The following is a 13,710-nucleotide window of genomic DNA, read 5'->3' as shown; positions in this document are numbered from 1 at the left end:
CTCATAATTTAAATTTAGGCTAGTTAATTTCTATAAAACAAAACAGAACAAACAGAAATCTTCAAAATGATGTAATGAAGCTCAGAGTCACTATAAAGCATTATTTACAACAAGTAGTTTTTAACTCAACATTTTTCTGAATAAGCTGCAAAGAAAATGAAATGTACAAACTGACTGTAAATGTAATCAGATGTTGAGTTACAATAACTACTTCAAGGTACCTACTACCATCATGTGAAAGTAGCAAAGGAAAAAATAAAGTATCAGTAAGTGAAGAAAAAGAGAGTGTCAACACAAAAGTAGAAACTATAAAAATGAACAAGTTATAATTGAACATTTTACTGTAACTTTTTAAAGGAACTGACAGTACAACTACAGAGACAAGTCATTAAGAAACGAAATCTGAATGGTATCATCAACCTTTTCTAGTGGACTATACTCTACATGTATGCTGTTTTCTCATGCATCTTTAATGTGCACTCAGACAGATTAGATAACATTCGAACACAGAAACCAACTCTCTAGAGACTTCAGGATATCTTCCCTGATACCCTCAGTCTACAGTGAAATAAACAAGAAAGAATTCAATGACAATATGATCCACAAAGACTGGGAACATGGGAATCAAAGCACATCTTTCTAATTAGTTAACTGTGGATCAAAAATGTGTGAAAAGGGAAATTGGGAAAGATTTTAACCTAATAATTATAGAAGCACAACATATGAAGAGTTTGGGGGACCAGGTAAAGCATCATAAAGAACACAAGACCAGGCTTATAGGCTGAGTTTCAATGACTGAAACACAGGAAAACTGGTGTGAACCAATAATGGAGAGGAAAAATATCAGTGCATAAAAAATTTATTTTATGATAAGATCAATGACCTGGTAATCTTTTTACTAGGCTAATAAAGAACAAAAAGTAATAAGCCACAAATTGTCTCAACTGGGAATGACATAGGGAAATTCCACTAAAGATATTATGAATATTGAAAGTATTAGAAGAAATATTTTGAACAACTTTATAGTAAAATTCTTAAAATTCCAAAAATAGGACAAAATCATTTAAGTTTTCAAGTTACCAAATATGGTAAAATAGGAAACTAGGAAACAGAATTAAATTCATATTTAAAACTAATTATATTCATTTCGGGCATAGGAAACTTTACTATTGTAAAAACTGTTTCTAACACTTAACAAGCTCAGAAAAAAGTGAGAAGAAAGAAATTTACTGGACCATTATTATTTGTATATCCAAATGAGAGAAAGGCTAGAAAGATACATATCATTATGTACATTTAAATATCAATCCAAATATATGGTTCTAGAAACAAATGGCAGGGTGGAGAGAAATACTTCCAAATCCATCCTAATAGAAGTATAAATCCATCACCAAAATCAGATCAAGACATCATGGAAAGAAGGACAGACTCACAAGTCTCATGAACAGAGTACAAATAAAGACTATAAAAGGGAACATAACCTACAGCATAAGACAAATACTACACAGGAAATACCAAAGAATCTGACAAATAATCAGTAAAACTAGTAAGTCAAAGTGGGAAGCCAATATTTACAAATTAGCTATCCTCCTATATACTTGCCACAAACCTTAGAAAAATGATGGCCTTAAAATTCCACTTACAAACTAGGCATGATGGTTCACCCATGTAATTCTAGTACTCAGGATACTGACACAGGAGGACTGCCACGAACTTGAGGGTAGGCCAGGCTTATACAGTGACTTCTGAGTTAGCTTATGTGAAACACCAAAATCAAGCCAACTAGAAACCATGCAATGCGCCCCAGAACCTCCAAACAAACAAAACTCCCAACAAAACAGAAAGCAAGCAAACAACCAAACAAAACCATATTAATGATCCCCTAAACACAAAAACCTTTAAAAATATTTACCAAAATATGTGCATGAACTATCTCACTATTAAAAAATAGGAAGCATCCTGAAGGTCTTCGGAAGAGAGCTAAATCCTATTTATGGGTGGGGTAAAATCTATAAATTGACCTACATAATTAATGGAATCCCAGTGGTAATCCTCAGTAGGTTTCTAATTCTAAAATTTGCATAGACATTCAAAGGTCAGTGAATAAATCACGAAACAGGTGACTTCAAGACTTAGTACAACATCACTAGTCAAGTTAATGTGTCACTGGCAAAATGCTGTAAACGTATATTCACAGAGAAGATATGATATTCAGAAATGAATTTACAGAGCAATTGTTTCTCAATGAAGATGTAGAATTAACTTTTTAACAAATGGTCCTAGAGAAACTTAATATTTATAAGCAAGCAACAAGCCTTTAAAACCTCAATCTTAGGCTGCTGACATGGCTCAGCAGATAATTGTTAGAAGCCCTGGGTGCTGGGAACCCCATGATAGAAGAAGAGAAATGACATCTATTAAGTTGTCCTCTGACCTCCACAAGGAACTGTCGTGCACTGCTCCCCATCCCATAAGTATAAATAAATGTTAAAACAAAACAAAAAAAGCCCTTGGATCTTAACTCCTACTAAAGTCAATCATGAATCAACAGAACTTTCATCTTACTCTTTACACTACTACTCAGATAAGATTCTAAGTGGTCAATCAACTGAAATGTAAAAGCTTGAAACAGTAAACTATCAAAAAACAAGAAACATTTGTAACATCTGTGTAAGCAAATGTTTCTTAGGATACACAAGTATAAACTTCACAGAAAACACTGATACTGGCCTGGTGAAATGGCTCAGCAAGTAAAGACAGTTGCTATCAAGCCAAAGAACCTACCTGAATTCAATCCTGGAACTCACATAGGAGAGAACTAACTCCTGGAGACTGTCCTCTGACTTCTCCATAAGGGCTTGCCTACATACATATTCACATATATACAAAAGAAATAAATATAATTTTAAAAGGCTCCAGGCATGGTGGTGTACATCTGTAATTTTAATACTCATGAGCCTGCAACAGGATTCCAAGTTGAAGGAAAGTTTGGCCTACTCAGGGAGATCCCCAGTACAGAATAAAACAAGCAAAAAAGCTGAACAACAACAAAAAACAGATTACAAAACTAAAACACACAAACAAATCAACAAACTGCAGACAGAGAAAATATTTTCAATAAATATATGCCTGACAGAGGATTGGTACCTAGCAGATTCAAGTGTTCTAAAATTCCTTACAGTAAGAGCACAAACTATCCACATACAGATGGCCAACAAACATATTAAAAGATGTTTAATCACAACATTAAGCATCAAAAATGCCTACTGAAACAGTTTGAGGACCCATTATATCTCATAGGAATGGCTGTGATTTAAATAGAAATGACTGCAAGGATGAGGAACAAATAAAAAGTTCCTAAATTGCCAGTGGCAATGGGCGACAGTTTATATATTTTGGAAAATAGTTTGGGAATATCTGATAAAGCTAGATGAGTATTTATTAAAGGGCCTAGCAATTTTATGAGAGATGAAAATGCATGTTCAGAAATAAATCAATAAAGAATTCTTGTAGTAGTTGCTTGGGCGAAAATTTGGAAACAAAACCAAGTGTTAACTAACAGAACTGAATGACATAATACATTCATAAATGGGATACCATGACATAACAACAAAAAAGTGATACATAAGCAACAGCACAGATAAATGACAATATATGCTGTGGAAAAGCCAGACCCAACAAGTGTACACCTTTATATGTTTTCCTAGAGCAAATGAGACTGATCTAGGAGACAGAAGGAAGACCTTAGGTATTTAGAACCAGGGAACTGTTTGAACAGCAGGAAACGTTTTGGAGTTATAGAAATGTTTTGCATCTTGATAGTAGTGGTTATGTGAGTACATACATTTGGAAGAAGTCATTAAAATAATTGTCTCGAAATGTGTGTATGTTGTTGTATACAATTATAATTGACTTACTAAAACTTTTTTTTTTTTTTTTTTGGTTTTCAAGACAGGGTTTCTCTGAGTAACAGTTCTGGCTGTTCTAGAACTCACTCTGTAGACCAGGCTTACTTACCTCAAACTCACTGAGATCCACCTGCTTCTGCCTGCCTAGTGCTGGGATTAGGCATGTGTTACCACCACCCAGCTAAAAACAATTTCTTAAGGTGTAACAAAAATGTCACAGGTTCAATTATTCATAAACTTTCTCAGCACAGTATCTTAGAACAAATCCTTGGTAAAGTTGATGTAACTGGGTTAGCTTTATATATTAAAGGATATAGCTAGTTCTTTCATACTATTTCTTAAAAGTGAAAATACTTACATTTGTTAGTCACAAAATGAGCTTTACATGGCTAAAGGAACATTTCATGAGAATCTCAGCGTGTAAAGGAAAAGGAAGATGCTTGTGGTGTTTCTGACCTGCTTACTGGTGACAGTTGAAGAAGAGGGCAGTGTCAAGTGTAGGTGTATTAATTAACTCAGCTATAACAGTGGCAAGCTGCCCAATGTTTACTTTAAGATTTTTCCCCATTCATACTCTTTCAGCCTAGATACATGGGGGAGCACCTAGGCCCTGCCCCAAATGATGTGACATACTTTGATGATCCCTCATGGGAGGCCTCACCCTCCCTGGGGAGTGGATGGGGTGACACGGGGGGGGGGTTGGTGGGAGGTATGGGAGGACAGGAGGGAGAAGGAACTGGGATTGGTAGGTACAGTAATAAGATTGCTTTAATTTAAATAAAAAAATAATTTTCCCCATTCAACTTTCATCAAATGGTCACGTTAAAAAAAAACAAAACTTCAATTATTCTTATATCAATAAGTTCGAGGCCAGCCTGGCCTCCAGAGCGAGTGCCAGAATAGGCTCCAAAGCTACAGAGAAACCCTGTCTTGAAAAACCAAAAAAAAAAAAAAATTCAAGATAACTATTTTAATATAGAAAAATTTAACCTTCCAAACCACCATTCACCACTCACTATCTTCACAAAAGCATTGTTAAAATGTTCATGTAACCATGTTCATAGCAGCATTAATTGTAATAGCCACAACCTGGAAGCAACCTAGATGCCCCTCAACTGAAAAATGGATAGAGGAAATGTGGTACATTTACACAATGGAGTACTACTCAGAGGGGAAAAAACAAACAAACAAACAATGGAATTCACAGGCAAATGGATGGAACTAGAAGAAACCATCCTGAGTGAGGTAACCCAGTCACAAAAAGACAAACATGGTGTGTACTCCCACATACATGGATTTTAGATCTAGAGCAATGAAGTAGCAGCCTACAACTCACAATACCAGAGAAGCTAGGAAACAGGGAGGACCCTAAGAGAGACAGACACACAGGATGCCCTGGAGAAGGGGAAAGGGAGCATGGGGGGAGGGGAGATGGAGTTAGAAGAAAGAGAAGGGGAGAAGAGTAGGGGAGAGGAGGACATGAGGGAGCAGGAAAATCTAGTCAGGGGAAGAATAGAGGGGAGCAAGAAAAGATATACCATAATAGAGGGAGCCATTATAGATTTAAAGAGAATTCTGGCACTAGGGAAATGTCCAGAGATCTACAAGGTTGACCCCAACTAACAATCTCAGCAATAGTCGAGAGGCTACCTTAAATGCCATTCTCTGATAATGAGATTGATGACTACCTTACATGCCATCCTAGAGCCTTCATCCAGTAGCTGATGGAAGCAGAAGCAGATACCCAAAGCTAAACACTGAGCTGAACTCTGGAATCCAGTTGCAGAGAGGGAGGAGTGATGAACAAAGGGGTCAAGATCAGGCTGGAGAAACCCACAGAAACAGCTGACCTGAACAAGGGGTTGCTCATGGACTCCAGACTGATAGATGGGAAACCAGCATAGGACTGTTCCAGACCCCCTGAACAAGGAGGTCAGTTTGGAGGTCTAGACAATCTATGGGGCCACTGGTAGTGGGTAAGTATTTATCCCTAGTATACGAATGGACTTTGGGAGTCCATTCCACATAGAGGGATACTCTCTCAGCCTAGACACACAGGGGAGGACCTAGACCCTGCTCCAAATGAAATGACATATATTTAAGATCCCCATGGAAGGCCTCCCTTCCCTGGGGAGCAGAAAGGGGTTGGGACAGGGGGTCAGTGGGGGGCAGGGGAGGAGGGGAGGGAGAGGGAACTCAGATTGACAAGTAAAAGAATCTTGTTTCTAATTTAAATAAAAAATAAAATAAAACCAAAAACAAACTAAAAATGTTTCCTTTCAGTATCTTTTCTGTGTACATTTTTTATGTGGTTACTGTTATTGAAATTTATATCCCATCTTTCTTCACTCCACATTCTTTAGTTTTGTAGCTTAAGTTTATATAACATCCAGCTCATTTATGTGTCATATTTATTTATCCATCTTGCTGTCATGGACTTTTACTGTTGCTCTCAGTCTTTTGATGCTAATTACAGAAGCATCTTGTGCCCCAAACATGCACAAGATCAAATTCAACAACTCATTCTACTTGTCCACCAAATATGACCCTCTTGGTTTCCAGAAAGTCAGGACTTATCTATGGCACCTTTTCCCTTTCTTACTAATACACTAGATTCCTCAACCTGAAAATTCTGATAAATTTAATATCAAAATATTTCTGGAATTTAAATACCTTTGTTCATGCTGGTGCTCCCCCCTCTCCAGGACATGTTGAAACAACTCTTGCCTGGATAACCACAACTGCTTCTTTTTTGTTTGTTTACATGATTCTTTTTTAAAATTTTTTTTCTCAGATTTTTTAAAATTTGAATTAGAAACAAGATTGTTTTACATGACAATCCCAGTTCCCTTATCCCTCCCGTCCTCCCCTACTACGCCCCCCCCCCAAAACCCTACCTATCACATGTCCTTTCTGCTACGCCTGGATGGTGAGGCCTTCCATAGGGTGTCATCAGAGTCTATAGTATCCTTTGGGATAGGGCCTAGGCCCACCCCTGCCGAAACTGCTTAAATTTTCCATCAACTCAAATCTTGTTTAGTACAGTATTTCCCCATTATCAGTGTTTTTGTATACTGTGAAGATGTTTCTTTGCCAAGGTGCCTTCTGATTGGTTTAATAAAGAGCTGAATGGCCAATAACTGTGGTGATATGTTGTTTATGAACTAATGATGCCACTAGGGATCAAAATGCAAAGCTAGCCAGCCATAGAGCAAGGTAGTGGTGACACACACCTTTAATCCCAGCAGCCATACTAGCTAGCCATAGAGGTCAGGTGGTGGTGGTACACACCTTTAATCCCAGGACTCAGGAGATGGATCTTTGTGAGTTCAAGGCCAATCTAGCCTACACAAGAATGAATCAGTCTAAAGAGTAACAGAGCTCATGCCTTTAATCCAGGACTAGGGAGGTGGAGACAGGAGTGACATGGCTGGGCTAAGAGAGGAATATATGGCGGGAAGAGACAGGAACTCAGGACATTTGCCTCTGATGATTCATGGAGACAGGATTGCCATTTCAGCTTGGTAGAGGTAAGAGTTAGTGGCTGGCTGCTTTGCTTCTCTGATCTTCAGCTTGAACCCCAATATCTGTCTCTGGATGTTTATTATTCGTGTTACAAATGACTAGGAAGAAGAGAATAGGTGGGATTTCCAGGCAAAGAGAGGAACTCAGAATGAATCTAGGCTCGAAAAGGAGACAGATGTGAAACAAATTGGATATACAGAATGAGAAAAGGGTAAAAGTCATGGTGACAGAACACAGATTAATAGAAAAAGGTTAATTTGAGTTATAAGAGATAGTTGGGAACAAACCTAAGCTAAAGGCCAAGCTTTCATAATAATAATTCTCCATGTCGGTGTTTGCGAGCTGGTTGCCCAAAGAAAAGTCTAACTATATATCAATTCCAAAACCATCACCAAATTGGATTCTTGAAACCATATACTATCCTAGTCTGTATGAGGTGCAGGTATGCATATGCACACACAAATGCACATATACATCCCTATCATAAAACTTAATCAGGCATACTGAGAGCTTAACAATACTAACAATAGAACAGAACAATTACAATCTATGCTATAATAAAAGTCATGCAACAGCGATCTGCCAAAATATCCTATTGCTTCACCTCTTCTCTTAAATTAGGAAGCACTTCACAACTTCTCTTCAGCATATTCAAATTGCAGGTTTTAATACTCTTGTTCTTTGGGGGCCATTATTAAGTAAAATCAAGGTTACCTGAATATAAGTACTGTGATACTATGACTGAAAGTCACTGTGATAACTGAGATGGCAATTAAGTGACTAATGGGTGGGTAGCTGGAAAAAGTGACTAGGCTGGATAAAGGACTGAGTCATGTCCCAGGCACGTTGTGATGGGGACAGGAGGGGATTTTATCATGCTACTCAAAATAGCATGTAATTTAAAATGCACAAATTTGTTATTTCTGGACTGTTTCACTTAACATTTTTGAACCATATTTGACTGATGCTGTTTTGTGGAAGAAGAAAGAGTAGATAAGTAGGACTACTATGGTACAAACCCGACTATCTTATTATTCTACTTAAATCTTTTTAGTGGTTTCTCTTTTTGTTCTTGGTAGAAAGAACTAAACCCTTTTATCTAGTCTACAGGCTCTGCGTGGTTCTGACCAAAGAACAGAGCTTATGCATATAAATAAAAGTATGCATGTTGACTGGTATAGTAAAAAAAGAACACCTTTTTGCCTTAAAATGACTGTTATTTAACAATTTTTCAGTAAGAAACAAACTAAACAGAAAAATAAAAATATCTGCAAAGCTGGGGTCACAGGTTAAAACACACAGAAAAGCAAAGCCTCAATGCTCTGTAGGTTTTGTCTGCACTCTTCCTCAGCCTACCTGTTATCTGATACGACTGCAGGTACACAAGACAGTGACTGACACACACCACCTGGCTTCTTCATGCAAGACTGCTGACCAGTTTGTGTAAATTCCCCCAAGACAATCTCTAAGAAGTTTTCTTCAAGGTGCTCTTGAACATCCCCAGTCTGTATAGCTTCTACAACACAGCACTGCAATTTCTCCATAGAGCTAACAGGCATCTTTGACAGTGAGGGCACTCCACAGAACCCTAAAGCCAAGCATGTGATATATATACATATACATATACATATATATTGAATATTCATATATTCAATATCTGTATAATTAATGAAGGCAGAAAAACAATTTAAAAAATCTGTCTTGTCTTGTGAATCAGGCACATACACTGTAATTTACCTAAACCCAGTCTTAAACATGCACACACAGAGAAACATGTATTCTATATATCCCCTATATTAATTTTCAGTCCTATCAGCCAGGAAAGACTAAATATGCAGAAGATCACCTACATAGGGATTAGCAAAAACATTAAATTCATCATGCTGAAAATGTTCAATTTTGTGAAATAAGTTTTGAAGTTGTTCAATAGCATTTGATTAATCTACTTAGTGAATTCCCAGAACAATGGGCAAATAAAGGGAATGAGGTGAAACTGCCAAAACAACAACAACAACAACAACAACAAACAAACAAACAAAAAAACCAATGCAATTTGGCTTGAACAAATCATTTAATTCTTAGGACACAAGGGCAATGACAATGTTAGTATGGAGCCTCTTCAGAAGAGAGTCACAAGATGGAGAAGGGAACTAAAAGTGTGTGAGGAAAAAAGTGGAATTTTAGTTTGAAGGAAAAGTCCCAAGGGACAAGATAGCTGTGTATGAAGATGTGCTGTGACTCCTCCTTTCCCTGTTTCCTGGATACATTGGAGTGACAAGCTCCTTGGCTGTACACTCTCACTGCCATTGTATTCGGCCTCAGTTTGTTAGTGACTATGGACTGAACCTATTGAAACTAGGAGCCAAAATAAGTCTTTCATACTGTTAGTTGATTTTCTCAGTTTTAACAGCAATGGAACTCTGAATAACAAAGTTATAAAGAATCAAGTTCGTATTAAGAAATGTTTACCTTCAGGATTTATTATTCATATTCCCCCTTTCATACATTCATATTCAGCTATTTTTTTTTAATATTCTAAAGGCATAGACTTTTTCTGATTTTGGGTAGCAACACTCACTAGCTCTAGTTTCCATAGTTACACTACATCTGAAACTATAAATAAACTGCTCTGAAAAGCCACACTGTGTACAGGTACATGTCACACATAAAACTGCCTTGATAAATGAAGAATAATCTACTTCATGAGAATATGGCTTACAAAACTTACAATAGGGGCTGGAGAGGGCTCAGAGGCATGCACGTAGGAAGAACTGAGTTGGGATCCTCAGAACCCATATAAAAGCCAGGTATAGTAGTATGCATCTGTAACCTTAGTCCTGGGGGTGTGGGTGTGGGACAGAGATAGGCAGAGCCCTTGGCAATCTTGGTCAGTGACATAGCTAATTGGTGACCTTCAAGTTCAGTGAGGCGACCCTATTTCAAAATACAACATGGAGAAGAGCTGAAGAGATGGCTCAGAGGTCAAAAATCACTTCCAGAGGAGCCAGGTGTGATTCCCAACATCCACAACCATCTTGAATTCCATGTCCATGGGATTTGACACCCTTTTCTGGCTGTCTCAGGCACTGTACATACAATGTGTATCACAGACACACATGCAGGCAAAACACCCACATACATGAATCAAAAATACATTGTCTTAATTTGGGTTTCTAAAGCTTGTGAAACCCACAGAAACAGCTGACCTGAACAAGGGGGAACTCTTGGTTCCCAGACTGATAGCTGGGAAACCAGCATGGGACTGATCCAGACTCCATGAATGTGGGTGTCAGTGAGAAGACCTCTGAAATCTATGGGGCCTTTTATAGTAGATCAGTACTTATCCCTATCATAGGAATGGGCTTTAGGAACCCATTCCACACAGAGGGATGCTCACTGAGCCTAGACACAAAGGGGTGGACCTAGGCCCTATTCCAAGGTATATGACAGACTCAGAAGACCCCCTATGGAAGGCATCACCCTCCCTGGGGAGCAGAAAGGGTATGAGATAGGTAGGGTATTAGTTGGGGGGTAGTAGAGGAGGAGGGGAGGCAGAGGCAACTGGAACTGACAGGTAAAATAATCTTGTTTCTAATTTAAATACAAAATGGAGAGAAAATAAAAGAAAAAAAAAAGACAACGGGGAGAATAAAGAGTCACTCTTAACTCTCACAGCCAGCTCACCAAATTATTTCCATTTAGTTTAGGGAAAATTTGAGGTGTTAAAATATATATTTTCAAATATTTTAATGGGGTCATATAAAAAAAGTAGGCTGACTGATTCAAGACTAAACTAGAAACAACATATATATGTTTCGAGTAAACAGGTTAAACATTAACAGGGGTGCTGTTGTGTGATAGACGAAGCTTATTGTAATTTGAAGATCCTGTGATCTATGCTGAAATATGCCATATAGGGCTGTATATTTAAATAAGAACTCTAATCACTTTAAAAATGAACAAATAATCAGCCTACTTTACCCATTTTTTGTTCAATAAGACAATTATAAGATCTGTGAAATGTATTACACATCTATACATCCATACATAGTACACATACCAAGTCTTCCATTTCTCAAATTAATCACTACAATTACACTTTTAATACTGATATTCTGAAAAAAACTGCCATTATATTTTAAATAAATTTAAATTAAATTTAAATTGGTGCACAGTGAAGAGTAACCATTTTTAAATGTTGGGTGATACCTACTCATCTCAATTTTTAATTAAAGAGTGTATTCAGACAAGTTCTAAACTGACTTTACATCTGTGAAGAGCTCATCATTTAAATATTCAGTTTCAAAGTGAGAAACTCATAAAACCACCATGAGCAAAACAGAATTGGGGCTGGACCTTTAATCCCAGCACTTGGGAGGCAGAGGCAGATGGATCTTTGAGTTCGAGGCCAGCCTGGTCACCCGAGCGAGTTCCAGGACAGGATCCAAAATAATGCAGAGAAACCCTGTCTTGAAAAAAAGCAAAAATCAACAACAAAAACAGAATTGGTTAGAAGGATCACATCATGAATTTTATACTAACCAATCAGAAGAACTGTTCCAACAGCTAAACCTCCACCTGGAAATGATACACAAAAACAACATTAGTCACAAACTTTCTAGATTTTCTTTAGCACAAAATTTAGACTTCACCAAGCACAGTTACCTCAATAATATTAGAAACTACCCTTGTGATCAGTATTTGAGCTATCTTTGCAATACTTTGTTCAATGTGTTATTATGATATAGTTACATGTTACCTGTAGTTACATACTACATATCATATTTACTTCCCTAATATGTTATTGTGCTCCCCTTTCTCTGGTCAGAACCAGGAGGCACTCAATACAACTTCGGTAAAGCACTCCAATGTTATATTTAGCAATTGTTAATAAATTAACTCAAGAGCCAAGATCCAAATGTGCATAGTAACTGTTACAAATTCTACTTTATTTTCAAATTGAGCAAATAAAAAATAATTCCAACAATTTTTAGAAAAAATAACATATCCAAATCTATAAATGCTTAAATGTGAAATTTATTTTTGTCAATTCAAATAAAAAGGAATAATCAAAAATACATTTTCACTAATATTGAAATGAGTTCTTTTAAGTATTTAAATGACACTAATACCATGAATATATTATTCAAATAGCCACTAAAATTCACTTTTCAGATATCTGAAGTATGCTAGAGAGGTGAGAGGCAAGGCAGTCCATATGATACTTTGTTGTTCATCTCATCTGTAAAATACTAATTCCAAGTATTAGTACTTGGAATTAATGTCTCAAAAACTAATACTTTAAAATTAAGAAATACATGCTAAAGAATGACCACATATTTGTTTCATTATTTCAAAAGTATTCAAAGCTGTTGAATAAGTGAAGACAGTTTTCTTGGTAAGATTTGTGTGTATGTCACAAAACCATAAAACATTTTGATGAGTATCAATAAAAACCTCTTTCCCAAAATATTTTGTAGTGGCAAAATATGTGGAGAAATTAATATAAAAAGTTCCCTTAATAGTGTTTCTTTTCTCTTACTCAAAAAGCACACTTTTTGTGTCAAACAGTAAAAAATCTATTAACATGTTTCCAGAATAAATTGAAAAAACTGTGGTATATACTAATTTATGGTGATAGCTGATATAATTTGAATACAATCTGAAAAAAATTTCAAAATTACCAATAACAGACACTTCAAACATTAGTACATTTACATATGTTTGTATGCATGTGAACATCTCTTTGTCTCTGTCTGTCTGTCTGTCTCTCTCTCTCTCTCTCTCTTTCTCTCTCTCTCTCTCTCTCTCTCTCTCTCTCTCTCTCTCTCTCTCTCTCTCTCTCGTGTGTGTGTGTGTGTATGTGTGTGTGTGTGTTGTGAGGTTTGTGTAGCCTAGGCTTGCTTAATTTCACTGGAGCTGAGGCTGAAGCTTCAACTCCTGACCCTCTCTTTTGTACCTCTGATGCACTGGGATTTATACTATTTTAACTGATTTATTGTAAAATTGAATAAATAATTTAATTATAAATCAAGACAATTTCCCACACTGTAACATTTAAAATGTAGATAACACTAATGAGGACAATTTCAAGATTAACAGAGTGAAATGTACATTAAGACAGCACTCAAAAGGATTCAAGTATGGTCTGCTTTTAGATGGATTAGACTAAATGCTGAATTTAAATTTGTGCTACACAAAGGCCACTGTTAACTTTGATATTTATTTTTAACTTTACATCCTACCTTCCTTTATGTAGAAAAGACAAACATTTAAT

At 36.7% G+C, this 13,710-nt stretch overlaps 1 protein-coding gene across 4 annotated transcripts in view; it reads right to left on the bottom strand.

The window, feature by feature from the left end:
• Elp4 (elongator acetyltransferase complex subunit 4) overlaps positions 1-13,710 on the bottom strand; it is a 205,347-nt gene that overhangs the window by 188,493 nt on the left and 3,144 nt on the right. For all 4 annotated transcript variants that reach the window (XM_027422316.2, XM_027422314.2, XM_027422315.2 and 1 more), the window contains exon 2: positions 11,976-12,011. In XM_027422316.2, the coding sequence (XP_027278117.1) occupies positions 11,976-12,011 (36 nt within the window). The remainder of the gene's footprint in view (positions 1-11,975; positions 12,012-13,710) is intronic.

The sequence above is a fragment of the Cricetulus griseus genome, chromosome 6 (genome assembly GCF_003668045.3).
Source record: "Cricetulus griseus strain 17A/GY chromosome 6, alternate assembly CriGri-PICRH-1.0, whole genome shotgun sequence".
In the NCBI taxonomy this organism is placed as follows: Eukaryota; Metazoa; Chordata; class Mammalia; order Rodentia; family Cricetidae; genus Cricetulus; species Cricetulus griseus.
This window is presented reverse-complemented; position numbering and strand designations above follow the sequence as displayed.